The sequence below is a fragment of the Hirundo rustica genome, chromosome 3 (genome assembly GCF_015227805.2).
Source record: "Hirundo rustica isolate bHirRus1 chromosome 3, bHirRus1.pri.v3, whole genome shotgun sequence".
Lineage (NCBI taxonomy): Eukaryota > Metazoa > Chordata > Aves > Passeriformes > Hirundinidae > Hirundo > Hirundo rustica.
The window spans coordinates 107,889,606-107,915,956 of NC_053452.1; the positions used below are offsets into that span (position 1 = coordinate 107,889,606).

Sequence of the window (26,351 nt, forward strand, 5' to 3'; positions counted from 1 at the left end):
GGAAAATGAGTTGGTTTGTCTGGATGCCTAAATATTCACCAATTTAAACATTCTGACACAGAAGGATCACACTGTGTCCACCTATCTCATACAACAGAACCTACAGAAGCTCAGTGTATAATCCAAAACCTGGCTTTGAACAAGCATTGTAGATTGTGAATTCTGCTGCTAGAATAAACCTCACCTATTCAGCTGCAAGAATCAGGAGTTGCTCCATGCATTATGTTTCCAGAATATGAGAGTATCTTCAAAGGATGTTTTAATAAGGGCTATCCATTTCTGCCATCGTCATGCTGTAGTGAAGAAACATGAAGCTAGCCAAAGAATTAGCACTTCTTTTATCTCTTTTTTGGACCAGTTATCTTACTGGGCTAATAAAATGGCCAAGCCTCTCCTGGCCTCTGATCACGGAGACATTCATAACCTATATGTGGGAATAAGTAACAATATTCTACTTTCTCACCAGTTTGTAAAACCAATGTGTCTAAATTATCCAAAAGCATTTCAATTTCTAGGTCTCAGAATGACTGAAAGTATTTTAAGATACTAAATCTTCTCCTGAAAAACAGGAGAAAATGGAAAGATTCTGACAGTTTTAAAAATCTGAACCAATGAAGTTTTGTGCACAAGTAGTTAATAATAGTGTGAGATCTGATGCTGCTTTGTAAAACATTCTCACACTGTGAGATAGGGGGAGAAATGGCAGTAACATAGGTCCTTGGTGGTGGTGACCAAAACATGGAGCTGGCTGAATTCTAGATGAATTCCAAAGAAACAGAATGCCACCGGAGAGGTAGGTGATGGCACTGGAGATCAAATGTTAATAGACAAAGCCAGTGTGCTCAAATTAAAAAAAAAAAAAAAAAAAAAAAAAAAAAATCCTAGAAAGTACTACCTACTTCTGAGCCAGCCAAAGCAGATGTAATTCAGTTATAGGCCTGCAGAGCTCTGCCTTCTTCAATTAAACATTGAATGCAGCTCATGCAAGTTCTTCCTTTCCATAACAAGATGAAAGGGTTGCCATAGACAATCCAACAAATTTGGTGGTGCCATCCTACTTTGCTGGGAAAAGGAGTCTCTGTGCAGTTTCATGTCTAGCAACCCAGTCATCCAATCCTGTGGTGCTGGCAAAAGTAGGCAAAAGTGTGCATCTACAGCATCAAGTTCATATCCTGACATTGGTGTCTTCTCAATCCAGCTCCAAACTGATGAATGACATACCTTGTTTTTAGAAGGATGCACATCTTTGAATGCATCTTCAAAAACCATCTATGAAAAACTTAAGTAAGAGATAGGAAAGACAACTGGAACAAGTCCAAGGGAGGGTCAGTAAACTGACCAAAGGGCCGGAGCACATCTCCTGTGAAGACAGGCTGAGAGAGTTGGGGATGCTCAGCCTGGATTAGAGCAGGATTTGGGGAAGCTTTATAGCACTTTCCAGTATCCAAATGGGCTTCAACAGAGATGGAGAAAGAATTCTCACAAGTGTTGGAGAGAATGAAACAGCAAAACCTTACAAATATGATTGCTTGGCAAAAGATTCTAACTGCATGAAACCTATGAGTAAAATAGAAATGAAAGCAAGCTTTGAGATGTAGGATGCCAAGCGGGAAGACAGTGATTGAGTTAGCTGAAGACAAGATCCCTCTTGATTGAGCAACACCCCTAACAGACAAAAGGATGCCAAAGGTCCAAGGGGGAGGGGCCCTGCCAAGGTGGCAGGGAAAAGGAGTCTAGAAACTAGCTTTTAGGGTTTGGAATGTGACACAGTATGGTAATGTAGTAGTTCCTATAGGCTGTATGTAAATTCTGTAGCATTTGTATCTTGTACTGGTTGGTCAGTGTAAACTAGAATATTCAACACAGAAGGAGATATAATGTATTGTAACAAGAACTGAGGTCTCTTTTGCTTGGGCAAGCTTTTAGTTGTGGCTGGCAGCTTAAGCAAAGCTCTTGTACTAACGAACTATGCAATAAACCACATGTTTCAAGAGCTGTCCTGGACTCCAGAGATCTCTTATCGCCGTCCCCACTCTCTCTCACACACAGGGGCACAGAGTGACAGGACAAGGGGGAATGGCCTTAAGCTCAAAGAGGGCAGGTTTAGATTGAATATTAGGAAGAAATTCTTTACTGTGAGGGTGGTGAGGCCCTGGCACAGATTGCTTAGAGAAGCCATGGTTGTCCCATCCCTGGAAGTGTTCGAGGCCAGGTTGGATGGGTCTTTGAACAACCAAGTCTAGTGAAAGGTGTCCCTACCCATGGCAGGGGAGTTAGAACTGGATGATCTTTAAGGTCCTTTCCAATCCAAACCATTCTGTGGGTCCATAATGAGGAATTCCATAGGTATCTAATTCATTTCTGATTGAGTTCTGTTTCTAATGTGGTAAGTCTAGTAACTTTAGTGTTCAGAACTATTACCTATAACTGAAGCTGTTTGCCAAAAGCCCTGCTCTGTGTCAGAAGGCAGGATGTGGAGACCAGCCCTTGCTACTCTAAGTGCTGGTGCTTCAGGTGACCAAGGTGGCTCACTGGATTTAGATGATTTCACAAAGCACTAAGTGCAAGTGCCTGGATTTGGCAAGGTAGCTGTGGCAACAAGACTTGTACCAAATGCCCAATATGAGGATCTAAGTATGTCCAGACTTCTACTTTCCAGCCCAGAATGCAGTTCTTGTAAGCAGGCCACAGCAGATAGCACACAGGCAGTCAGAGCGTCTGCATTACCTTGCAGTACCTGCAGTGGATGGAGGCCAGGGATGACAATACCAGTGGCCCTCAGTGCAGAACCTGACAGACTCAACAGTACTGGGACTCTGCAGGCAGCTCCCACCCCCAGTTCAGTCACACAGTGGGAACACTGAGTAGTGTCCTGCTCCCCTTCTCCCATCTTCATGGTTCCTCTGTCCTGCCTCCTGTTCTCAGTGAGGTCTGCTCATAGTTCTGGGTGGCTTTTGTGGTTTTTTTTCAGTAAATAATAAGAATTGAAGCGCAATTCACACAAGTAGTAAACTGAGATTAGTCACAGAGGTACTAAAAGTAAAACTGTAAAACAGAAAAGGCCATAAGGGCAGTACTTCAAGAGGAAATGTCTCTGAAGGTTTGGGTACTGTGCAAGAAAGAGAACCAGGAAGGCAGGATTAAGCTAAACCGGATGAACAGCAAGCTTCAAGAGTCTGTTTCAACCAAACAGGAATCCTTCAAATTTTGGAAACATGATCCTAGGGAAACCAATAAACAGGAACTTAAACTTCAGCAGGCGTTAAGTAAGAGGAAATTGCAAAGAGCAGAAGTGGGTTTTCAAGAACAAACATTAAAGGATTTAAAAATAAACAATAAAATATTCCTTAGGTATATCAGAAACAAGAGGCCTACAACAGAATTTGCACAGGCTAAGGGAGCAGCTAAAGAAGATAACGATGCTGATTGGAAGATAAATGACTTTCTTTTATGGCATCCAGCTTTCTTGTTCAATACATTTAGGAGGTTTCTGCTCTCTATATTCTTTTTCTGGCAATAACAAATTCTCTTTGAGTAGTGAGATATTGAGAAATAGCAACAGAGGAGAGAGAACACAGAATACATCGGGGTAGAAGGTATATTTAAGGGTTTGTAAACAGAGAATTGCTGAGTTAATAACAATATTGCTACACAAGAATCATCTAGTCCTATAGCTTTGGGAGTAGAAAATACTATTTAATTGCTACTGATTTTACAAAGGAAAATAGGACTTTAGTGATCTTGAAATTCTTCAGTATGCATAGGTGATAAAAATTACTTTTTAAATTAGGTCTTTTAAAAACTCTCTCACATATGACACAACAAACTTTGGCTGGAATTAAATATCTGTAAAATAATAAGGAAGGTCTAGATTCATCACAATTTAAAAAATAATAAATTTATAATAATAAAAATCAAATAAATAAAAATAAAATAATAAAATTTGAAATTTTGCTTTAAAATCTCTAAATAATCACTGAACACACCTAGCAAACTGATAATTTCTGCTATAGATTAAATCACTTCTCAATGACTCTATTTTCAGTGATAACATCTTTAGAACATAATCTGAGTTAAATTCCTAAACTGAGATGGAATGAATCCTGGCCTAAGATTCTAGTCCAGCTCGATATTAAAACAAATGGGTATCTTATTTCTTAATGATCTGGTGAATGGATAAGTACTTTATTGACAGCATTTACGCAGGACATGATGTTAGTCAGTTTGTGAGGAATAGGCAGTGAGAATGTGAGAGATCCAAAGAGAAGAGAAAAAAAATCAATGTTCTAATGAAGTTCAAATGAAAGAAAACAGAGTATTTTTTTCCATTAGAAGCTTATAAATCAGTGCAAAGAATGTAATCAGAATCCAGAGATCCCCAGGATGACTGGTGTTCACTATCTGCAATAACTCAGCAATCCAATCAGACCATATACCAAGTTTCATAAATAGTAAGAGGAGGATGTTACAGAATTGTGCATTGCCACTACAGAAATCACACCATGTGACCACACCTGAAGAACTGTATTCTGTATGCCGACAGCCACAACCCCTGAGGGACACTGCAAAACTAAGTATGGTGGGGAAAACAATCAAAGAAGTACAATTAAGGATCTGTTGCCATTCATGATACTTCATGACACACTGGTTTTCCCTCTCTTAGAGAATAATATATTAAATACAAAACAATAAAAGGAAATACTTTTTAATGTCATATGCTATTAATTATGAATCTTGCTGCCACAGGAAACTGATCCACACACATATTTGACGCATTCATTTAAAGTGTGTTGCCCTGAGCTCCTCTAATTGTAAACACAGTTAATAAAATTAATTTTAGGGCAAATCTCTACAAAGGCCAGACACCTTATACTTACATCAATCTTGGCTTTTAGGCACCATTCTCTACATCTGCTACTCTTTCTTGGTTTCCTATGGACATGTCCAGTGGCTCATCTCTCTCTTGAATTTTACTGATGCAGAATTTCAGCTCATGCCAGTGCATCCGTCTCTCTTCAACAGCAGAGCTGCACCTCTTTCAGCCCTTGTACCTCTTCATATGTATGAGAATCATGCCTCATTTTACAACATGTTAACCCACCTGAACTTGTGAGTCACAATATTCCCACGATATTTTCTTGTGGAACAATTCCTTAACCAGTAATTTACAATCCTTGTAAGAAATTTATGTACAGAACAACTTGGCTCTTTAAGGAATGACAGTATTCTCTTCTCCTTGCCCCCAGCACTTCTCTTAGCTTGTGAAGGTCACTTTGATCCTGTCCCTCTCCAGCACATCTGCAGCGTATTCCAGCATGGTGCTTTCTGTAACCTCAGCAAACATACACACTGTATTCTGCTGGTCACATCCCTGACAGCTACTGAATACTAAAGGAATGAAGATAAGACTGTTACAAAACCTTACTGGATACATCTTTCCAGTTTCAAAAATCTTACTGAATCCCATTTTTCAGGCAGTCATACATCTGTCTAGTAGGTGCTTCAGGTATGCCATATTTCCCTGACTTTGTTAGAAGGACATAACGGGAGACACTGTAAACATTTTTATTAAGGTCAAAATGCCCTTAATCTACTGCTTCCCTCTAATCCACATTACTGTAATATGTTAATGTCTGTGGAAAGCTATATTTAAAGATATACCATTATAATGGAGGAACAGTAACCTTCTCTCTTGCTGCTATGGAATTTCAATCTGGGTTTCTTCAGAAAAGCTATTTTTCTCAAAAGCTAAGTCACAAGTTCAGGGAGAAATCTCTCTGCTATTTCCTAATGCTATACTTTGCTAACCTTGGCATTTTTTGAATATTTAGTTCTTTCCTTTTCAAAAAACCTTGTTTTGTTTCCTTATTTCACAAATACCAAGTGGCTTTTTCTAAGGAAATAACTCAGAACTTCTTTTGTGTGCAATTAGAAAGTCATCTCGAAAGGCTCTCAAGGACTGTTACTTTGAGCTTTGCAGCAGCTCTGAAAATCAGGTTGTGAACTGGGCACAAACAGAAGCTGACACTTAAAAAATGAATGGCCTCTGAATTCTTAGTAGGTTTGAAGAGGAAGGTTGTCTTGTGACATCACTTTTTCATCACCTTCTACCTGGTGTCACAGTCTCTGGAAATATTTCCAACCTGTGCAGATGCTTGCTTTAGCAGGAAATTTCTAGAGACTCCCAGAATCATTACCAAGAGTCCTGGAAAAATATATTTATTGAGTTTTATTGTCATGATTTCAAGTAGAATATAAAATGCAATGTAGAGCCCACATGCTGAACTTCCTGTGTGAAGCTGTTTCACCCAAACCTGCCGAACCAGTCACTGCACAAAATAAAGCACATCCAGCAACCTGCAGGACTGTGGCTCAAAATGCAAACATAGGAAATGCACATAATGGGCTGTGTGGAAGCTCTGCTGGAGCTGTGACCTCAGTGCCCATGCTGGATTAGGGTGAGTGTGTAGTTTCAATCTCTTTGGCATCCACCATAGTCTCTCACTTCTCACCAAAGAGAGAAATATCCAGGGTTCAGTAAAGCTAAAAGAAGACTGAAATTAGTATTCTGAAAAATCATTACATGTGAAAGATAAGACTGTGGGACAAAAGGTCAAGAGGCCTGGAATTTTTCTGAACTATCACTGAAATCCTCTGAGACCCTGTGCAAATTACAAAATCTCTATGTCTCAGTTTTCTCATTTTAAAAACATGCTTCAGGCTGCTATGACAATGAAGTGTGTTTTGTAGACTGTCTTAAAAATACTTGCAAGTGAAAAACATTGTGTAAAAATGTCTATTAATTAGTCCTTGAAAAATATATTTCTTTATCAATAATGAAATTTACAGAACCAAATTTATCATGTTCCCTTAGAACTGCCCACCCCTACCTTGAACGTTGCATTTTACAGTGATCAAGTAACAAAATCTTCACAGCTATCTGATGAAGAAAACCTCAAAAACAGAGCCAAGGGTTAGCCTGAAAGTACCCAAAGTCAAGAGAAAACTGTGCTTGCTGAACTTAAAATCTTTCTCCGAACTGGCTCAGTGAAGCCAACACAAAAGGCTTGGAGGATCTAATAATGCAACCCACCCACTTCTGCATATGATGTGCTGTCTCTGCTTTTAGCAGGAATATTTGAAGTGACACTGTTAAATATTTGAGGGATAAGAACTGTCCTGTAGTTTGAAACTGCTGTGTCTTCCATCAGTCCTCAACTGGTATTTAGTTCAACTGAAACAAGCTGATCCTGCCATAAAATGAAGGTAAGAAGCAGTGGTTGCCTGAGCTTAATGGGAAGTTGTGCACTTGTAGAACTTCCTCCCAAAAGCAAGCCATTTCTACCCTGCTGAAGGAGGGACTTCACCAGTGATAAACCATGAGAACATTCAGTGTCTGGGGAACCCCACCACAGCACAGCTACGATGGGATGTGGAAATGAGATGAACACCACTTACATCGGCAACCTGGATATTCAGACCCTGAAATGAGGAGGGCATTTTCATGGAGAATGTGAGTGCTCCACTGCTCCAGTCACAGGCACACACCGTGGCTTGAAAGCTCCTTACTGGGCAGGGGGGATTTGCAGTATCAAAGCTGGAGTAAAAGCCTAAACCCTGTCTCGCAGGGATGTGACTTATGAAGCCATCTCTCTACCCACTGAGGGTATGTACACTGCAGTCCTGAAAAGACTGGAAGAAAGGAACGAAAATTATTTCTTCTTATCCTTTGCCTGGAAGGCAAAGTCCAGTGCCCTGCACTCTCAATTCCTATCTAGGAAATAGGCTCCTAACAACCTGGCATTATACCAACCAAGGATTTCTAGGAAAAGAACATATAGAAGCTCTTTAGCTTTTCCTGTAGACATATTTTTGCTTATTCAATATGTTGATCTGGTTTAACAGTCTGAAGCAAATTTGAGTGGGCTTTGTTCTTAATTTTCAAGGTATAATGACATTCCTTCAAATCTGTATATGCAAATCCACTTTTGCATATAGTGGACTGATGCATGATGAGTCAGCCTGAGTTAGTGGGATAATCCAAAGCACAGAAAGTGAAGCTTACAACATGAATTTTTCCAGTATCATGACCTTTGTAAATAGTCCTTCATGTGGGTTTATTTATCACAAAACAGCAAAAAAAAAAAGAAAAAAAAAAGTGGTTGCAAACCAACAGAAACTGGCCAAGGTACCTGGTGACAGCTGTAGAACCTCAAAGTGTATTTATTACATTCTATTCCATCTCAAGTTGATGATATGGCTTGTAATTCATAACCAGGTCACCAAGATTTAATAACAAAATAAGCTAGTGTTAACTATCAAAAACACTTAGGCCTTAGAGCTTAAAAGTGAATCAAAGTTTAAACAAATACCATGTTTATTGTGCTATTAACACATAAATACCTTTTTAAAATGCTGTAACTTCTTACATCCAAATCTTTTATATACACATATTACCTTGAAAATGGAAGCTCCTCATTTATTCCCAGGTCAGGCTTATGAAATTTACAGCCAACTTATCTACTCTCCATGATCCTGCCAGTGACCTTTTTCCTGCCCTGGAAGGATCATTCCCTCTCCATGGATTAAAGGTGATTAAGGATCAGTGTCAGTTGAGTCTCATACATTTGCTAAGCAGAGACAACATACTGTGCCAAAATGTGTTTGATTTATTTGTGGGGTTTTTGTGATAGAAGAACCCTGATTGGACTCAAATCAATGATCCAGAAAAGAATAGAGTGCTTTATATCACTGGTAGCTCTTTAACTCAAAGTGTCACAGCAAGGACTTAATATCCTTCAGTTAAATTATTAGTTTTCGTGAACAATAATGACTGAAATCAATCAATCTTTTCAGTGCTTTGGGTTATTTAATGACCAATTCAAGCAGCCAGATGTTAGATGAATACCTGTATCTATTGAGCTAAACTTCAAACACATTGATACAGCCACAATGTAGCCAAGCAAACAATGTGTGAAATAGAAAATGTCCTGATTTTTAAAAAATGCATGCCCAGCACAATTATTATTGTTTTCTAAAGATTTTATAACTATATTCTAAACCAAAATCTTGTCTGCTGACTCTATGAGTATCAAAATATCTATGCTAGAACTTGGGAAGCTATGCAAATTTCAGGGAAGAAACATATTTCTAATTCAGGACAGATAAACTTTATACTTCATTCTTGAAGCAATACAGAGATTTCCTGTACTGGAAATGAAATATGTGTTTTTCCTCAAGTCTTGAAAACTCTTGCCTTATTATTGAATATCCAAAGAAGATCTGCCTGCTTATTTGCAAGAAAAGTATTAGATTAGGGCTAAATTAATCAAAAACTCACACTGAAAATTGATGGGTCACACTACGTTGTTCAAGATGATTTGGAACTATGTTTTTATGGAAAGAACCCTTGAAAAAAATTACTTACAAATGGCGCACATAGCCATAAAATATAAAAGCTTATGTATTTCTGACTTAATCCTGATAAACTTTTGGAGATATACATGCTCTTGATTAATTTAAAAATAGCTCTGTGTTGTAGTGCTGTGACTAGAGCTCATTCTGTGTGGTTTGCTCTGTAGTCGGTATATTAATTACATTAAAATGATACTGTGTTCTTTGCTGGGCTAAGGAAATGAATTTACTGTGATAGAAAGAACAGACAGAAAGAGATGCCATACTAATGAAACAAGGGACAATAACAAAGGAAAAAAAATCCTTTTCTACTTCATTGGCTAATGATTTTCAGGAAATCATCCAAATAGTTCCTTTTCCAACAAAAATGAGTGGTTGTGAAGATAGCCCCAATCTAGACCATTTAATAGATACACACACACATTCTTTAATAGCTTGTTCATCAGACAAACATAGGACAACACAGGGTTACCCAATCTCACTTCATTTCCCTACTGCTGCTGCCTTTAGATTATATTGACTCTGTCAACAAGATTGTGGCTGTAGGTGTAAATTTATTAAGTCCTACACATCAAAATATTGTTCTGTTTCATAACTTAGCAGGAGCTATGCTCTGGAATGGATACAGGAATAAACACGAAGCCAAATTTTTACTTCAAGGTCCAGATAGTACAGTTATATTCAACCAGATAGTACAGTTATATTCAACCTTGGGAGAACATACTGTAAGAGTTTCTAGAGTGGATAATTTCAGAGGAACTGTTGTTGCTTTTGCAGGTACAAATATAGGCTATATCTGCACCACTGTATGAAACAGAGCCAGAAACTATTCTGAGGCCCTGAGGGAAAGTGGACTAGAATGGCTTGTTTCCACAACAATAGATTCTTCCCCTACCCAAACTGCTTATAGGGAGCTAGCAGTGCTAACTCAACTGAGCTGGAATACTAGGAGAATGCTAACTGGAGAAGGCTAAAACCATACCAGAATTCATTAATAATTTAGCAGTTAGGATGATCATACTTCAGTGCTAACATGAGTCCTATACTCAGCTGATTATTCTAGAGGTAAATTATCTAACTTTGCAGGTCCTTTCATAACATTTCTATATCCTGCATTCACTCTGCAGAATGCAGATTCATTTGGACATTCAATCAGACTACATTTTATGAACTTTTAGATTTACTTTTAACTAATGCAGACATTAATTAAAAGGCATGTTTTACCTGTATTTGGATTTCCTCAATCATTCTATGTTGCATCTGTTCACCTCCTTTGCTTGGTTCTTCTATGGCAAACTGTCCCTCATTAAGGGTTCTGAAATTCTCAATGCAACTCTTGTATGTTTAATCAGTGTGTGTGACATTACAGGGCTGGAAGGCACCTCCATTGGTGTCTTTTGCTTAAGGTGAATCAATGATACTATTGTTATTTTCAGCAGATACTTAGGCATCCTGTCATTAGGTAGCACATGCAATGAAAGTTTTATTATCTTCATAGGAAATCCCATCTAGAATTCTGCTCATATCATTAACTAAAATCTAATCTGAATCACTTTTGTTGCCATGTACTCCATTATATATTATCTCATCTGCCATGGACATGTAAGTTAAATTACTGATTTCCCTTTACTTGAAAACTCTTTCTATGTTCTTTAGTTGTCTCCTGTTCAGTCTAAACAACTCTATACCTGCCATAAGATTCACCTGATTAAATGTGGCTATCTAAAGCTAATTTTTTTCACAGTCAGAGGAAAGTACACAGTTCATCTCATCCTTAAGTACTGACCTAGATAGATTAGACAAATGTTACCTATTTCTCCACTGATTATGGCAGGATCTTAAGGGGATTAATGAATGAATAGAGCTTTATGTTGTAAAGGTGTGAAGTATTTCTGTTCTAGCACAGGTGTTACCCTTTTGTGAAAATATGCAGCCAATGTGCCTCTTGTCTTCAAATGCTCTGTATCAGATTGCCATATATTCTCTGCCAATTTCTTTCTCTGCTTATCACATAAATATTTTACATACATATATATATATGTAAAACAATGCACTGTGAGAAGAAGCTAAACAGTCTATATTGTGGAATCCCTCCTCTACAACCATCAAGTACGTTACATATTGCATTTTGGATAACACCAAATTTTCTTAGAAGTACCTTAAATCCATCTGATGGACATAATATTCAACAGGTCTCTTGTCTTTAATATGTGGATTCAAAGACAAGCCCATCCATCCTCATCTTTTCTCCCTGCTCTTCTTTCCCAAGAGTGTTAGGTCCTTTCACATCAATATTCCAGCTCTGTCAGTTCTCTCATCTGTGTCTGTTAAGATAATTAACTAATAATTTTGATGGTTTTTAAAGGTTTGCAATGCTCTTTTATTTTTCATAATTTAGAAATTTACATGACCTGCACATCACCTGCCACATCTATCATTTTCCAGTAGTCCTTTTGTCTCTTATGATTTTCTTTCTCCACCATAATTTCAGATCATTCATGAGCACAAATTTGCTCATAGTGACACGGAGAGGTTTTTTATTTTTTCCCTTGAATTCATCACCAAGCCTCCTTTACTAAATGCTTCACTGTTAATCACCTTTTCATGGCTAAGGAAAACAAAGCTCCCATGACACTGGTCCTATTGAAAGTGTTCCAACCTCTGTGCATATCTGAAAATATTCTTTTGAGGAAGCAGAGTGGCTTTAATAGCCAAGTCTTATGCCCTGTGAAAAACAAGCAACCTCATTACCCTGTCATTAATCTCTCACTCTCTAGTTTGTTTCCATACATCTTACTTTCCCATATTGACATTGCAGCTTTCCAGGACACTTCTGATGCTCTGCCTTACAAAACTATCATTTACTGTCAATTTTTTTCACAGAATGAATCTGCTATTTCACCATTTGCCATTTAATTTCTATTACTGTTGTTACTTTAGACTCTCGTTTGTGTTGGCTAAGGACCACAGCAGACACTGGGGACATCTTTTGTCAGGTACTGGAAGTACTGATATGGAAAAGCCTGAAGTGATGCTTTCTTCTGTCACACAAGAGACTTCCAGAAATTCTTAGTCTCTTTCTTCCAGAACATTTCAGTGATGCCTCCATTAGCAAATTTGCCTCATAGCAGGATAATTTCACAATAATGTGTTATCACAAAATGCTTCAGAAATATTTTTAAATATGCAAAATGACAACTTTAAATGCCCACTCCTGGCCTCTGTAAAGGTAAACTGGACAATATAAAATTAAATTGATAATTTTCCAGTAATTGTAGCCAAAGAAAGGAGTCTCAAGTGCCTATTTGGATTTTTTCTTTTTTTTTTTTAATCTAGGAAAGAGTTATACTGCATGGGAGTGCTGAAGGTCCCAGTCAAGTTGGCTTCAGCATCTCAGAGGCTACTTAGGCTATCAGGAAAAATACTATTTCTGCTCCACAGATTTTACAGTTTATTTCTAAATGCATTACTGCTGAACATCGAGTTGCAGATATGCACACAGGGTTTTGCTTGTCCTTCTGAGGGACTACAAGCAGAGGGTACAAGAGTAAAATAATTTGACTTCAATAGGATGATTATTGCCAAAGTCTCTCCTATGAAGATAAGCTGAGAGAGTTGGAACTGCTCAGACTGGAGAAGAAAAGGCTCTGGGAGGCCTTATGTCACCTTCCAATACCTAAAGGGGCTGTAAGAGAGCTGAAAGGGACTTTTACAAGGGCATGGAGTGGTAGGAGAAAATGGAATAGCTTTAAATCTACAGACAGCAAGTTTAGATTAGATATTAGGAACAATTCTTTACTGTGAGGGTGGTGAGACACTGGAACAGGTTGCCCAAGGAAGCTGTGGGTGTCCCATCCCTCTAAGAGTTCAAGGCCAGGTGGGATGGGGCTTTGAACAACCTTTTCTAATGAAAGGTGTTCCTGCCCATGGCAGGGGGGTTGGAATTGAATCATCTTTAGAGACCTTTCCAAAACAAACCATTCTGTGAGTCTGTGATCTTCATGTGCTGCAGAGCTCATCTATACTTTGACATGCTGCAATACAACTCTTTGAAAAGTCCTCTAACTCTAAAGCAAAGTTGCTTAAATTGCAGTGTAAAGAATAAATGCTACATTTGTATCAAAATGACCTGCAAAAAGTTGACTGAATTTTTGGAAATAAGTTTACCTCAAGAAATATACTACTATCTGATCACTTTTTTTTCCTGGCAAGTTGCCTGTCTTACTGTAAGGTTCTTCAGTGAAGTGTAACATTAGTTTCATTTCCAGTTTATCCTTTGCTCTTGAGGAAGCAATCTCTGTAATTCCTCTGAAGGAGTCAGAAAACAGTGGTAAGAACTAATAATACCAAACAGTACTGTAATTTCCTATGGGGAAAACATATTTTCTACCGGTAATTATTGCCAACGGCTATCTTGGAAATATCGTATAACTTATTGTTTAAAACATCAAACAGAAGGAACTGCTTTGTATCAAGGATGACTAATGCAGGAACATGTGCTTCCACACAAGCACAGACACATTAGATAAAATGTTGATGTTTAGAGGTTTACAAGATATAAACATTGACTTTGGGGTCTGCTTAAGTTTACACTTGAATTTAGAATGCAAACATAGCAGTTAATGTCTAACCATGATGGACATGAATAGGCAGAAACAGCTGCAATTGTTACGGATGGGCTTCTCCAATCTGCTTGGTACTACAGTTGCAGGAAGATCAGAACTATGCAAGAAAATCAGTCAGCTTTGCTTGAGAAAGCAGAGCAGAGGCTAAAGGCAAATATAAAAAGTTATTCAACAATTATACCCAGGTGCTTTACGAACAATAGATGCTTTGTTAGGGAGTGTGAAAAACATTCATTTACTCTGTGTGATGAAGCATGTGCAGATGAAGTGGCGTGTGTGATGGAAAACTGAAATGTTCATGGGCTTAATCCTGCCCAAAGTTACTTTGGAACGACTCCCACCATCTTCAAATGACAGAACTGTCCCTTAGGTAGAAAAATTCATCTCCAGCTTAAGCTCTCACATACCGTGGCAGATTGCTGTGATGCTGGGACTTCTGCCAGTATCCAGACTCTGGTCATGGAAAGTGTCTGCTCTTACCCTGCAAGAGGGGCACAGAAGGGTCTGCTGTAGGTGGTGCTCAGTCCATAGACACTGTCTCCAGCAATTCAGCAATTCAGCATCTTCACCCTGTGGTTCCTGCCTGAGCTCTATGGAATTACCCTGCCAGGCTAGACAGGGGTCTAGCCTGTGAATAGGTACATGGAGCTCAGTTTAAGTGCCCTTCTGGACCAGGACCTGGCACTAATTCTTTCTTGAGGAAGCCTCATGAAATTCAACATCTGGACCACCCATCCTTTGAAAAAGGTAAACCTTCTTTCAACTGCAGTGGCTATGATTCATAAGAAAGGTGGACTTTATACCACTTTATACTTCATAAACATAATCCACTACTTTTAAAGCTCATTTTAAATAGACCTGACCTTTGCACTAAGCAGCAAGCAATCTCTTGTGCCACTGGGTTTGCTTAAAAAAGCCAGCATTTTCTTCCACAATCCATGAAGATTCTGTAGGAATTGTCTCCTTGTCACTATTGTCACACTAAAGAATTAGTGCACGCTGCTGGTCATCTTCATTACAAGGAGCAGCAGCAAAGGGGATTGCCATATTGTCTTAGCTGATCATAGGAATTGCATACAAACCAGTGTCCCCTTCAGTCACATGGAATAACAGGTACTGCATTAATTACCAGCTTTGTAAATGTCATTTAAAGAGAAAACAACTTATTCCAAGACACAAATGTCCAGAGGTTTCCCATGGGTATGGATTTATCATGTGTTTAAGTGCTTTGCTGGTACTGCATGATGAAGAAGTTTGATGAATCAAGCTAAATTTCTAACCAGTAAACACAAGTTATGACAGAGACAGGAGTTTTAGTTCAGATATTCCTTGGGGTAGTTTCAGCAGACACCACTGACTCAAAATTCATAAGGCTACTGCAGAAGAGAGTCCTTCCCCTGAATTCAGGGGGGTTTGTATTGGCCTAGGAAAAATAAAGTGCCAATTCGCATATGTCTGGCATAGTTTAACACAAAGCAACTGTAGCTGGTAGCACTTGACTTGCATATACTTATTTTCAACATCCTTTCTGCCTTGTTGATGTTACCTCTTCCTTTTTCATGCCATTTGCAACACATCATTAGACTCACTGCAAATTTGTGGGCGTAAATTGTGTCCCTGGGGATGAAACCTCACCAGGGGTGAATAAACAATCTCCCCTTCCCCAAACAAATCCCAACTGTGCCTCACATTTCATGGAAATGATCAGCAGTTCCACTATCAAAACATTCACGCCTTATGAGTAATATTTATGATGGGAGTTTTTTATGTTGGGTTTTCCCCCCAAGAAGAAAAAGAGGAATAATTAACAGGAATGAGAAATTTCCACATTATTACCATTATTTTCATAAGGCTTTCACAGGACAGTAAAAGCTTTTGCAAGTAATAAAAGTTCTCATTAAACATATTTCTTTCTTTTGGAAATGGGGTAAATTATGAAGCAGATTGACTTTAATAAATAAATAGGACTATAAATACATAAAAGTCATTGCCTTCCTTCAGTAATTTAATATGAGCATCCTACTCTGAAATAAGGAAAAGTTTATTCACTCAAAGAATAGAGCAGATGTGAGGTTTTTCCATCTCCTTAAGTGCTGCCTTGGTAAGGTGAGTTGTCCGACTACATTAAACAAACATTTTAGTCAGGCATCACACAGGAAAATAAACAGTAGCAAAGGAAACATGAAAATATTAAAGACTGTTATTCTTTGGCCCCTTTTCCTGCAAAGCAGGTGATAAAATATTACTGTGTTTCCACAGGTAAGGAAACACGCTCTTAAACACTTTGCAGAAATACATATTACGATCATCACTTAAAATGTCAGAAGTGGACAGGACTCAACTGTGACAGCACACAGGAGGCTGCTGAGAAACGCTGCAGGACCAGAGGATTTCACACACTGGGCCAGGCTGCTGGGCTACCTAAAGCAGCCTTCTGGCAGAGCAAATCCAGAGAGGAAAAAAATACCTTGCAGGAGACAGCTTTAGAGTTAACTGATTTCAGGACACCCTTCTCTTGAAGCCTAATTAATCAGATGTTAGTGAGAGGGAGAGAGTATCTGCTGTATCATTTTTGACCTCTTTCTGTCCCACTGAGCATCAAAGAATTTACACAGGAAGAGAGGAGACCTGCTGAGCTCCACTGTTTCTGCCCACCTGTGATATACTGCACTGCGCTGCACAAATGTAACATGGTTTAGTTTATGTAGATGGAATTTATGTACTATGTCAGTAATTTCTGTTCACCATGAAGTTTTGTCTGGCTATCCATCACGTCTGAAATTCTACACATATTATAAAACATCCTTGAAATGGTTTTTGCATTCTAGCCAGAAGTTATCTAAAACGTACATTCATCAGAATAAACAAAGCAATCACTTTTTACTAACAGGGCTTGGATTTGCATCAGCCTGGAAAACCAACTTGAAAATGTTCTGGTCTGGGTTCAAAGACTGCACAGTTACCCAGCGCCCTGAGTGTAGGGAAAGCTTTTATTCTCCTGCCCACTATGAAAGATGTAGGTGTGATATTGCATAGGTGCTACCTGAAATCCTTTTACTATCTTTAGTTTCTCTATTTTAAAATGCACTGCATGCACCAGCCTGTCTGGCCCACTGTGGTTTGGTGAAGCTGCTCATGACTAACATACATAGACATATTTTTAGGTTAATCTAGTGGCTAGCAGGTTCAGTAGATCAACTGCTGGCCTGGGATGAGGTCTATGTACAGTTCTGCTGCTGACCAGCAATGTAATGCTGGCCAATAGCTCATCCCTTGTCTTGAACACTGGGTTCTTTTTTCAACATGCTAGTACAGCATTTGAAATAATAAAACCTAGATGAGTATATAATGTGCATATCCCCTTTGGCTGTGCATGCCTCACTGGACAGGTTTTGTTCCATTCAGCATGGAAGGCAAAGGTCTTCTGATTTTGTTCCATAAAACTAAATAAAAATCTAAAGAACTATGCCTTCTGTGTTGAACTTATATCTGCTCATCATAACTTCTGTTGCATTTTAATTTAAAAAAGCAAAGTAAGAAAGAAAATTAAATTTTAGCTGTGCAATTATACAGCTTTTAAAAATATTTTTTCGGGGAAAAAACTCTTATTTCACCATTTCATGTGAAGATTTTTATAAAGTGTTTACCTCATACCTTGAGCATTGTTTTTTATCTCTAAAAATACAAGCAGAATAGGTGGAGGTGCTACTGAGTCCCAAGAACACAACACAATGCACTGTCCTTACCCAAGTATTTTGGTTAGATGGGTATTTCCACAGCACTTCAGTCCCAGAAAAAGAACTCCAAAAAATTTCCCATCTTACTTGTCAGGAAATCGAGGTGAAAACATAAAATGAGTTTTAAAAGAAGGCAGGAAACAAACAACAGGACTCTCACTAGAAATCAGCAGCTGTAAATTCTAATGCAGCCAAAGTAAGAGATATCTGACTGTCCTTTAATATCAGCTATTCTGACAGAATGACGTCCACGGTGATCATAAGAAGACCACCCATAATGTCACATTTAAATTCTCTGATGAATAAAAAGAATTGGAATAGAAACAGATCTCATGTCATGATAACTCCTGAGGCTGGGATAATTCAAATCCAGAATGCAGCCTCCTAGTTGGCTTCCTGGAGATAAACTTTTAAAATAACTCGAGTCAATGTAAAAGCTTCTGTTCCATTTTCGTAGCAACTGGAAGCTTACATTTCCCCAGCTTTTGATGTAAATTTATCTCCCAGATGCTATTTGACAGTTGTGCAAAATTTATCCCACAATAAAACCTTTTATTCTCTAGCACCTCGGGGATTTAATTTTGTTATCCTCTACATCTGACAGGGAGAAGCAGCTACTGCTGGGAGACAAGCCTCAGTACCTCAGCTGGGACTCACTTCCTATACAGTCTTGTGGAGTGCCTGAAATTGCCATAGCCCCTTTTTCCTCTGTAAAACAAGGGAAATGTAAAAACTCCACATGAAATCTGAATGTCTCCAGACTTGGAACAAGATAAAATTTGAATCACAGCTCTGGAGTTTTATCTTAATTCTTCGTTTTATAACTTCTCTTTGATGCTTAAATTAACTAGGCATCTCTTGTTTCCAGCTTTCACTCATGTGACAGCCCAAATGAATCTGAAAGCTTTGTTTCAAGCTTCTGAGACCCCTTCTTTCCAACCTGCCCCAACAGTACAAAGCAGACCTCCCCCTGCCCCAGGCTGCAGTGCTCCCCTGCTCCCCGACCAGGTTAAACAAACAGGGAGATTCCTCCAGGGAAGTCACAGGTTCAAGATCACAAAGGACCCACCTCATTTGGGCCAGTTGGAGGTTTTTCTTGCTATTGTGCTTATCTGTATCTTCCCTGTCATCCAGACATTAACCTCTGACCTGTGAGCCCGCCTCTCGAAAAAGCTGTGCAGTGTTTACCCATTATGTAATGTCTGTGCTTTTGTGGAAATTTTACAGAAACAAATGGAGGAAGTTTGCCAGTCAAACGGCTGGACAATAAATCCTGTCCCATGTAGATAGAATGGTTTACTGTCACTGTAAGTCTGCTACTGGCATCTGTCACTGAAGAAATGTTTGCAAATTTCAGGGCACTGGAGTGCCAAAGTATTCCAGCATTGCAGGGCTGTACATGATTTGTAGAACCACCACTGCTGTACTAGATAGAGGTAGCCTTGTTTTGCTGGCCTGAATAAACAGAGTGACAATGTTTCAGATAAGTCAGGGACACTAATATTCAATATTTCTGTCTATTCATCTCCTAAATTCATAAATACAAATACCCAAATGCTTGTTTGTTCATTGTAATGCTTTTTCTGCCCTAAGATATCTTTGCTAGAAGTTAACCCAGTAAGCAAAGTCCCTTTAGCCCCTTTTGCTTATTTCTTATTGGTCCTTTATTATTTATACACTGTATGTTCCCATTCTTCCTTACAATCCATCTTCTTTAAAGTCCCTGCTGTCTCTTCTCCTTCTGTACTGTTTCCCCTTTGGGACAAGACATTCTATTATGTCCCTTTTCTGGACAGTGTCATCACAATTCCTCTTGCTGTGTAACTCGGGCTTCTATATATCATCAGCTATGAAGTTAGGACAACAGAAAGATGTGTTTGGATAAGAAGCAGGAACAAACATATTTTGGAACAGTGGGACAGAGAGGTAATGTAATTCTTCCTTCACTGATTCTTTCAGCCAAGGGTCTGAGTCTGCAGCAACTCAATAGAGCTTTTCACTCTCAGTGCCAATGGGAGAAGCACTTGGTCTTGGAGTTCTGCTCTAATTAAGTTTTCAAATCTCATTTCCTTTCAGAGGAGAGAAAACATTGTTGTGACTAAACTTTGGATGTGGTAACAAATCCCTGGCAGGTTGGTTTGTTTTAATGGACGTATTAGATTTAAGGAAACTTTTACCATCTTTTCTGCCCTTAATTACAGCTTTTATTACAATTACAGTAATGCAACAGAGGTACATGCCAAAGGCAATATGTATATTTTTAATGAGTTGACATGCAACCTTCCTGGAGAGAAGAAACAACTTCATTTGCTGAATGTTTCTGAACCACATCTAGCAATTTATTAAGGGAAACGTTCAGAAAAGCATCTACCACAAATCCAGAGGCTTCAGCAACTCACAGATGAACAGTCTTGTAAGACAGACTCAGTTGTTGTGCTAGATTTAGCAAATTTTTGCTGAATGGTAACATTTTCTATTGTCCTCAAACAATAAAAGAGAAGGTTAACAGGCAATATCCGGATGCTCAAAGATTATTAATCCACGCAGGTGGTCCTTAGTCACTGGGCTGTAAAACATCATCAGTTTCCAAAGATGCAAACCAAAGGGGAATTCTGCTTAAGAGAGATGCTATCACAAGCCCAAAGGAACTAGTTGCATCAATAAGGCCTATTTATGCAAGTTTTACAAGACGTTGGCTCCCAGGGGTTTTCATTCTGGCAGAATTAATTCAGGCAATAAACTGAACGTAGGCAGAGAACACATCCTATGAGTGAACAGCCTTCAGCCTGGTTTCTTGCCTCAATTTACCTTACAGCTAGGACACAGGTCAGACACTGGCACACACAGGAAATTACAACAGGCTGACAGGTACACATCAACCAGGCTCATTCACCTGGGGACTAAAAAGCTCAGAGGGTCAGCCTCCAACAGCAGCACACAAAATCCATTCCACTAAATTATTCCTGCCGATGCTGTGGCCTGGGCCAAACAACACATACAAACAATGGCTGGCCATGTTTTTTTGGAGGTTAACACAGGCCAAGGACCATTTCCAATACAGCCCTGGCTGTGTATAACCTGTTTTTTAGAGGTAAAAGTTTATCTGTGGGGGCCAGAGAAGGATTCCCGGCTTGTGGAGATGTGACCTCACAGACCTCCACATACCTTTTTCTGAGACAAAACTATCAAAAAGGAAGACACTTGAACACCTCATGTAGGTATGACTTCATGCTTGCTTTCTCCTTGGTCACCAGGAAACTGAGACAAATTAATAGGAACTCAAGAAACAAACTACAGGAGTTCAATCAGAAATGCGTATTATCAACCAGGAGCCTGATTTTGTCAGGCACAGGGAACTGCAAGGGAGTGACTGTCATTATGTCCGGTTTGTACAAAAGTGGGGCTGTCCAGGCTGGCAGCACAAACCCCCCACTGCTCATCCTGCTTTCTGTGTGTGTACAGTCCTACAGTGAGCCTCCCACACACAGCAACACACACACAGATCCAAGAAAGGTACAGCCCCCCTCACTGCAATCCCAGCTACTCTGGCACATCTGTTTGGATGATTAATAAGTAAAATTTAACTGATAGAAGACAGAGCCCAACTGGAAATGTAGGAATGTGTTTTTACTACTATTAATGCAATCAAAACTTCCTTCTTGCTACTATTACTGCGTTAGCACGTCAATTCCATTCCAAATTGTTTTAAACCGTTAACTTACCAAAATACCTGGAGTATAACACAGTTCACGTTCTGGTTTTCATTCTAAACTTAACATAATTTATCTGAAGTTATTCTGCTTCTTAAAGTTGTTTCTCTTGCTAGACTGTGCAAAATATGTGTATAATATGCACTGGAGGAACGTTAATCTTTCTCTTTATGCCCAAAAAAGTGCTGAAATTCAGTGCATAAAGTAACTTCTATGTGTCTTTGTAGGCTGAAGGTCCTTTTCTGAATTTACCAATATTCCAATTCAGATGACAGAGTCTATACAGCTGGCTAAAACAGCTTAAAAAAAACAGATGCAAAGAACCCTTTGTGAAACTGATTACTGATCAACATTCACCATCCAATACGAATGAAATGCAAAAAGTAAGCAGATATAAGTCACATAAAGTAGACTGTAAAAAGAGTGTTTTAATCACATGAGAAATCATGTCAGTAGTGTAGGTCAGTTTGCTTAAGAAATATATATTCTTTGGGAAAATATTTTATTTTTTTGCCTTTAAGAATTTTTTTTATTAATTTAATGAGATTTTCCTGTATCCATGGTCTTGATTTTAGAAAAGACCGGACCTGCTATTCTTCAAAACTCATGCTTTAATATTAAGAACTAAATCAACAGTTACTAAATGAGAAAAATACAAAAGACGGTTTAACACAGAAAAGGTGCTCACCAATGCAGTCGACACTGAAGAGATTTATGGAGGTTGTTATTGAAGACTCATCACAGGTCTTCATCCCCCGCAGCGCAAACCTCACCAGGGAGGCCTTGACTCCCTCGGGGAGGAAGGACAGCAGGTACACGGGCATGTACAGAGCGTAGCGGAGCTTGCACAGCAAGGGCGTCATGAGCTTCCCCTGGGGGGACTGAGCCATGCGCTCGATCGTCGGGAACAGCAGCACGGAGCGCAGCACCTGTCAGAGCACGAGAAACCACCGTCAGCACCACAGCCCAGCCGGGCAGAGCCAGTCCTCAAATGAGTCTCCATCGCACCGAGACCCAGCGTCCAGGCACGCTGCCCATCGCGCTGTGCGGTGGGCCCAGATTCAGTCTTTTAAAATATGAAGCAAACAAGTACATGGAATTATGTTTTAATGTAAGACAGGGAATAACTCAAGAGGTGAGTGGCCTTTGGAGAGCATGACGAACCGAGAAGCACCAGCAGGAGTAACCCCAGCAGAGGGCAGCAGGCAGGAGCCCTCAGCTCAGTCCCGGCGGGCTTTTTCTGTCAGGAAAAGTACTCCGCTTTTCATTTCACCTGGTTAACTGTTTTCTGTAAGTAAACCAACCAACCAAATTAAAAAATGTCAGCTGCTCTGTCGACAACTTTGAAAATTGATAACACACAGGGTTTTCAATTTGCAGCTCAATACAGATAAACTTGGTCAGAACAAGAAGAACACAGCCTCTTCACTGTGTACACTGGCATAAAATATTGCTTTTATCTTATAACAAGAGATGTTCCAAAGTTGGTAATTAGTTTATGTTATAAAAATATACTATAGCCTTCAATTACAAAGAAATTAATTAAAATCACACCCACCCATACTAATCAAAAGTGAGTTAATACATCTACTCTTAGTTATATTTCAAAGCTAATATCAAGCAAATATTCTAAAAGAATAACTGCCACTTTTTTTGTGGAAGTAAAAATGTATTGCAATAACTTATAATAACCCTCAAAGAGACACAGCCCTACCTAACAGAAGTACCAGTTAAAAAAGTAAGAGAGGATTTGGATATTGCATTGGCAGATAATAAGGTATAAACAGCTGGGCTTTCTTGGTGACTCAATATCAATAAATGTAGTTACATGTCTGCTTAGTGCACATCATTTTACATGTTGTGCAAATTAGATTATTATTTTTGTAAAATATATTTTATGGTAAGTTTCTTTATTCCCAGATGAAACACAGCTAATGTATGCCACTGCACCTGTGCACAGCACTCCTGGTCCCAGCAGCCCTCCAATGGAAGGCAGGGAATGCCACCAAGAGATGCTTACAAAATCTGGGCATTGTAATAGAACAGCAAACATTCAGGAAATATAATAAAATCACAGAAATCTTTATATTGGAGAAGGTCTTTAAGATCACTGAGTCCAACTGTTAACCTAGCACTGCCACATTCACAAATAAAGCATGTTCCAAAATGCTACATCTACACATCATTTAAATACCTTCAGGGATGGTGAATCAACCACTTCCCTTGGGCAGCCTATTCAGCACTTGGCAACCCTTTCTGTGAAGCATTTTTTCCTAATATCCAATCTACACCTCCCCTGGCACAACTTCAAGCTGTTTCCTCTTGTATTATCGTTTGTTCCTTGGAAGAAGAGACTGATCCCCACCTGGCTACAACCTTCTTTCCGGTAGTTGTAGAGCCTATGGTCCCCCTGAAACTCCTTTTCTCCACTCATCTTCAGCCACTCCTCATCAGACTTGTGCTCCAGAGCCCTTCCCTCTTGTCCTTCTCTGGACGCATTCCAACACCTCAATGTCTTTCTTGTCATGAGGGGCCCAAAACTGAACACAGCACTTGAGGCATGGCCTCGACATTTCCCAGTACATGCTGACAATCACTGTCCTCGTCCTGCTGCCCACGGACAGCTGTGTGTCTGTGCTGTGTAGCAGGTCACCAACCATTTCCCCTCAGATTATGAGGGCTTCATTCTGCTCACTTTCCATGTCTGGATACTCAGAGAACAACTGGTCAGAGTCAGGTACTGATCTGCTGGCTCTTCCTGTTTCTTCCCTCATCATTCCTTGCAGCTGGAAGGACAGAGAATACTATCTATGCTTTCGACTCCTTAACCAGTTGTCCCAAGGCCCTGAAGTCTCTCTTGATTGTCTCTGGGCTGCTTGTTGCAATTTCATTGCTATCTGCCTAAAGAATCAATAATGGCTAATAATCCAAGAGCAGTACCAGGGTGGGAAGATGGGAGGCTTTCTCTTAACATCTTTAACCCAGCTCAGGGAGGCAGGAGGTTTCCGTAAAAAGTGGGTTCTTATGATGTTTCCTTCAGAAATAGTCTCCTATGAAAATGACGATTTTTCTTTTTTTTTTTTTTTTTTAATGGAAGCAGGTTGTAGACTGACAACCTAAGCAACACCTCCAAGCCAGGTGAGCCATTGTTCTGGTTACTGTTCTTGCAGAGCCTCACACATGTCACTCCGGGGCAGCTGAAGAGATGGAGAAGTCCCAGAGGAGACACAATGGCTGTGCCAGGCAGGAACTTGCCACCATTTCCCCCTGTCCCTGAAATTACTGTGTTCAGCCAGACAGAGAGAGGGCAGGGAAACCTCTGTGTCACGCATCCATCATCAGAAACTGTGCTTCCTACAGAATTTTAAAAGCAGACTTTGAAAGAGTTATTTATATAAAATATAGAACTATTTTAAGAAATCCTTCTACTTTCCAGCTGATACTACTTTGGTTTGAGACAAAGAAAAATACCTTTTCAGGGAAATCAATCCTGGGCCTGGGCCTCTTTTTATTAAAGGCAACCAGCAACTGAAGCACAGGAATGCAAAACTTTTACTAAATTACATGGTAGTTTTGTGATATTTCAGCTAGGAGCTGAACCCAAACTGTTGTGATCTAAAGCAGATTTGACCTGCATTCCCAGGCACACTTTAATCCTTTGACATTGCAGTTTATAGATATAGGATTAGTTCCTTGGATGGCTGTTCTAACCATGGAGAAAGCTGCTAAACCTTGGCAGAAAAAGGACAAACCAAGAAAGCTGTTATCCTGTCCTGTACATTCCTGCATTTTGTAATGGCCCACAAATTAAAAGATGGAGGATAATTTTATGTAATTTTTTTTAACCTTTTGCAGACAATAACAGAAAAATGTAAAATTCATATTTTTTTAACATTTATCCAGTATCTCTTATTTTATTGCTGGATTCCCAAACCAGAATCTTGAAATGTGCATTTGGCTGCAGAACTTCTTAAAAGATTTAGTTTAACTTCTTTGCAACAGAAGCATAGATGTGACAGATTTAACCGATTTTGTTATAATGACACATATAATGATTAAAAAAAAAAAGTATGTCATATTTGTGTCTTGAAATAAGTGAAGTAGAAATAGGTAAAATTAAGGAAATGAGTAAGATTGAAATGCTCAACATCAGTTAATTTTTTGTTTTTACTTTTCAAATGCCTGGATCCTATCTATACACAGTTTATACTAGATGAAATCAGGTAGATGGCACATAATTATATTCAAATTAAAATTTTCAGAATTATTATTAGACCAATTATTCTGAAAATGGAGGACATTGCTTGTCATAAACACCAGGTATTGTCACAACTATGAATTACACATAAATACCATTAAATAACATGCAAAGGTTAATGATCTTATTTATGGAAACCCTTCTCATAATTAATGAAGTTTCTTGAGAAACCCATCAGTCAAAACACAAAAAGTATTACAAATATTTATTTATACAATAAAAAGTATATCCATACATATATGTAAGTTTAGATATAATGCACAAATATTAAAAATATTAAAGAGTAAAATTCAGATTCACCTAGTTTAAACTACCCCCAATTCAAAGTCCAGTAATATTTATGTGTTAAGCACATGGAAAGGCTGAGAGCTGAGCAAGCAGAGACTCTGGAAACAGAGACTTGAGTGGATCCAGGGACTACAGAAATTTGGCCAGTGACTCCACTGAAGGCAAACACAGCTCGTGTCCAGGAGTCCACTATCCTTGACTCTGCTTTGGTCAACCCACTAAATATAGTACAAGTACTCTTAAATTATACTGGAATTGTCACTGTTGATGATTGTGACAATCAACAGTATTTGTACAACAGTATTAAATTTATTTACCA

At 39.0% G+C, this 26,351-nt stretch overlaps 1 protein-coding gene across 3 annotated transcripts in view; it reads right to left on the reverse strand.

The window, feature by feature from the left end:
* The window catches only part of LDAH (lipid droplet associated hydrolase), a 111,566-nt gene that overhangs the window by 16,307 nt on the left and 68,908 nt on the right, over window positions 1-26,351 (reverse strand). For all 3 annotated transcript variants that reach the window (XM_040060208.2, XM_040060209.2, XM_040060210.2), the window contains exon 5: window positions 22,175-22,415. In XM_040060208.2, the coding sequence (XP_039916142.1) occupies window positions 22,175-22,415 (241 nt within the window). The remainder of the gene's footprint in view (window positions 1-22,174; window positions 22,416-26,351) is intronic.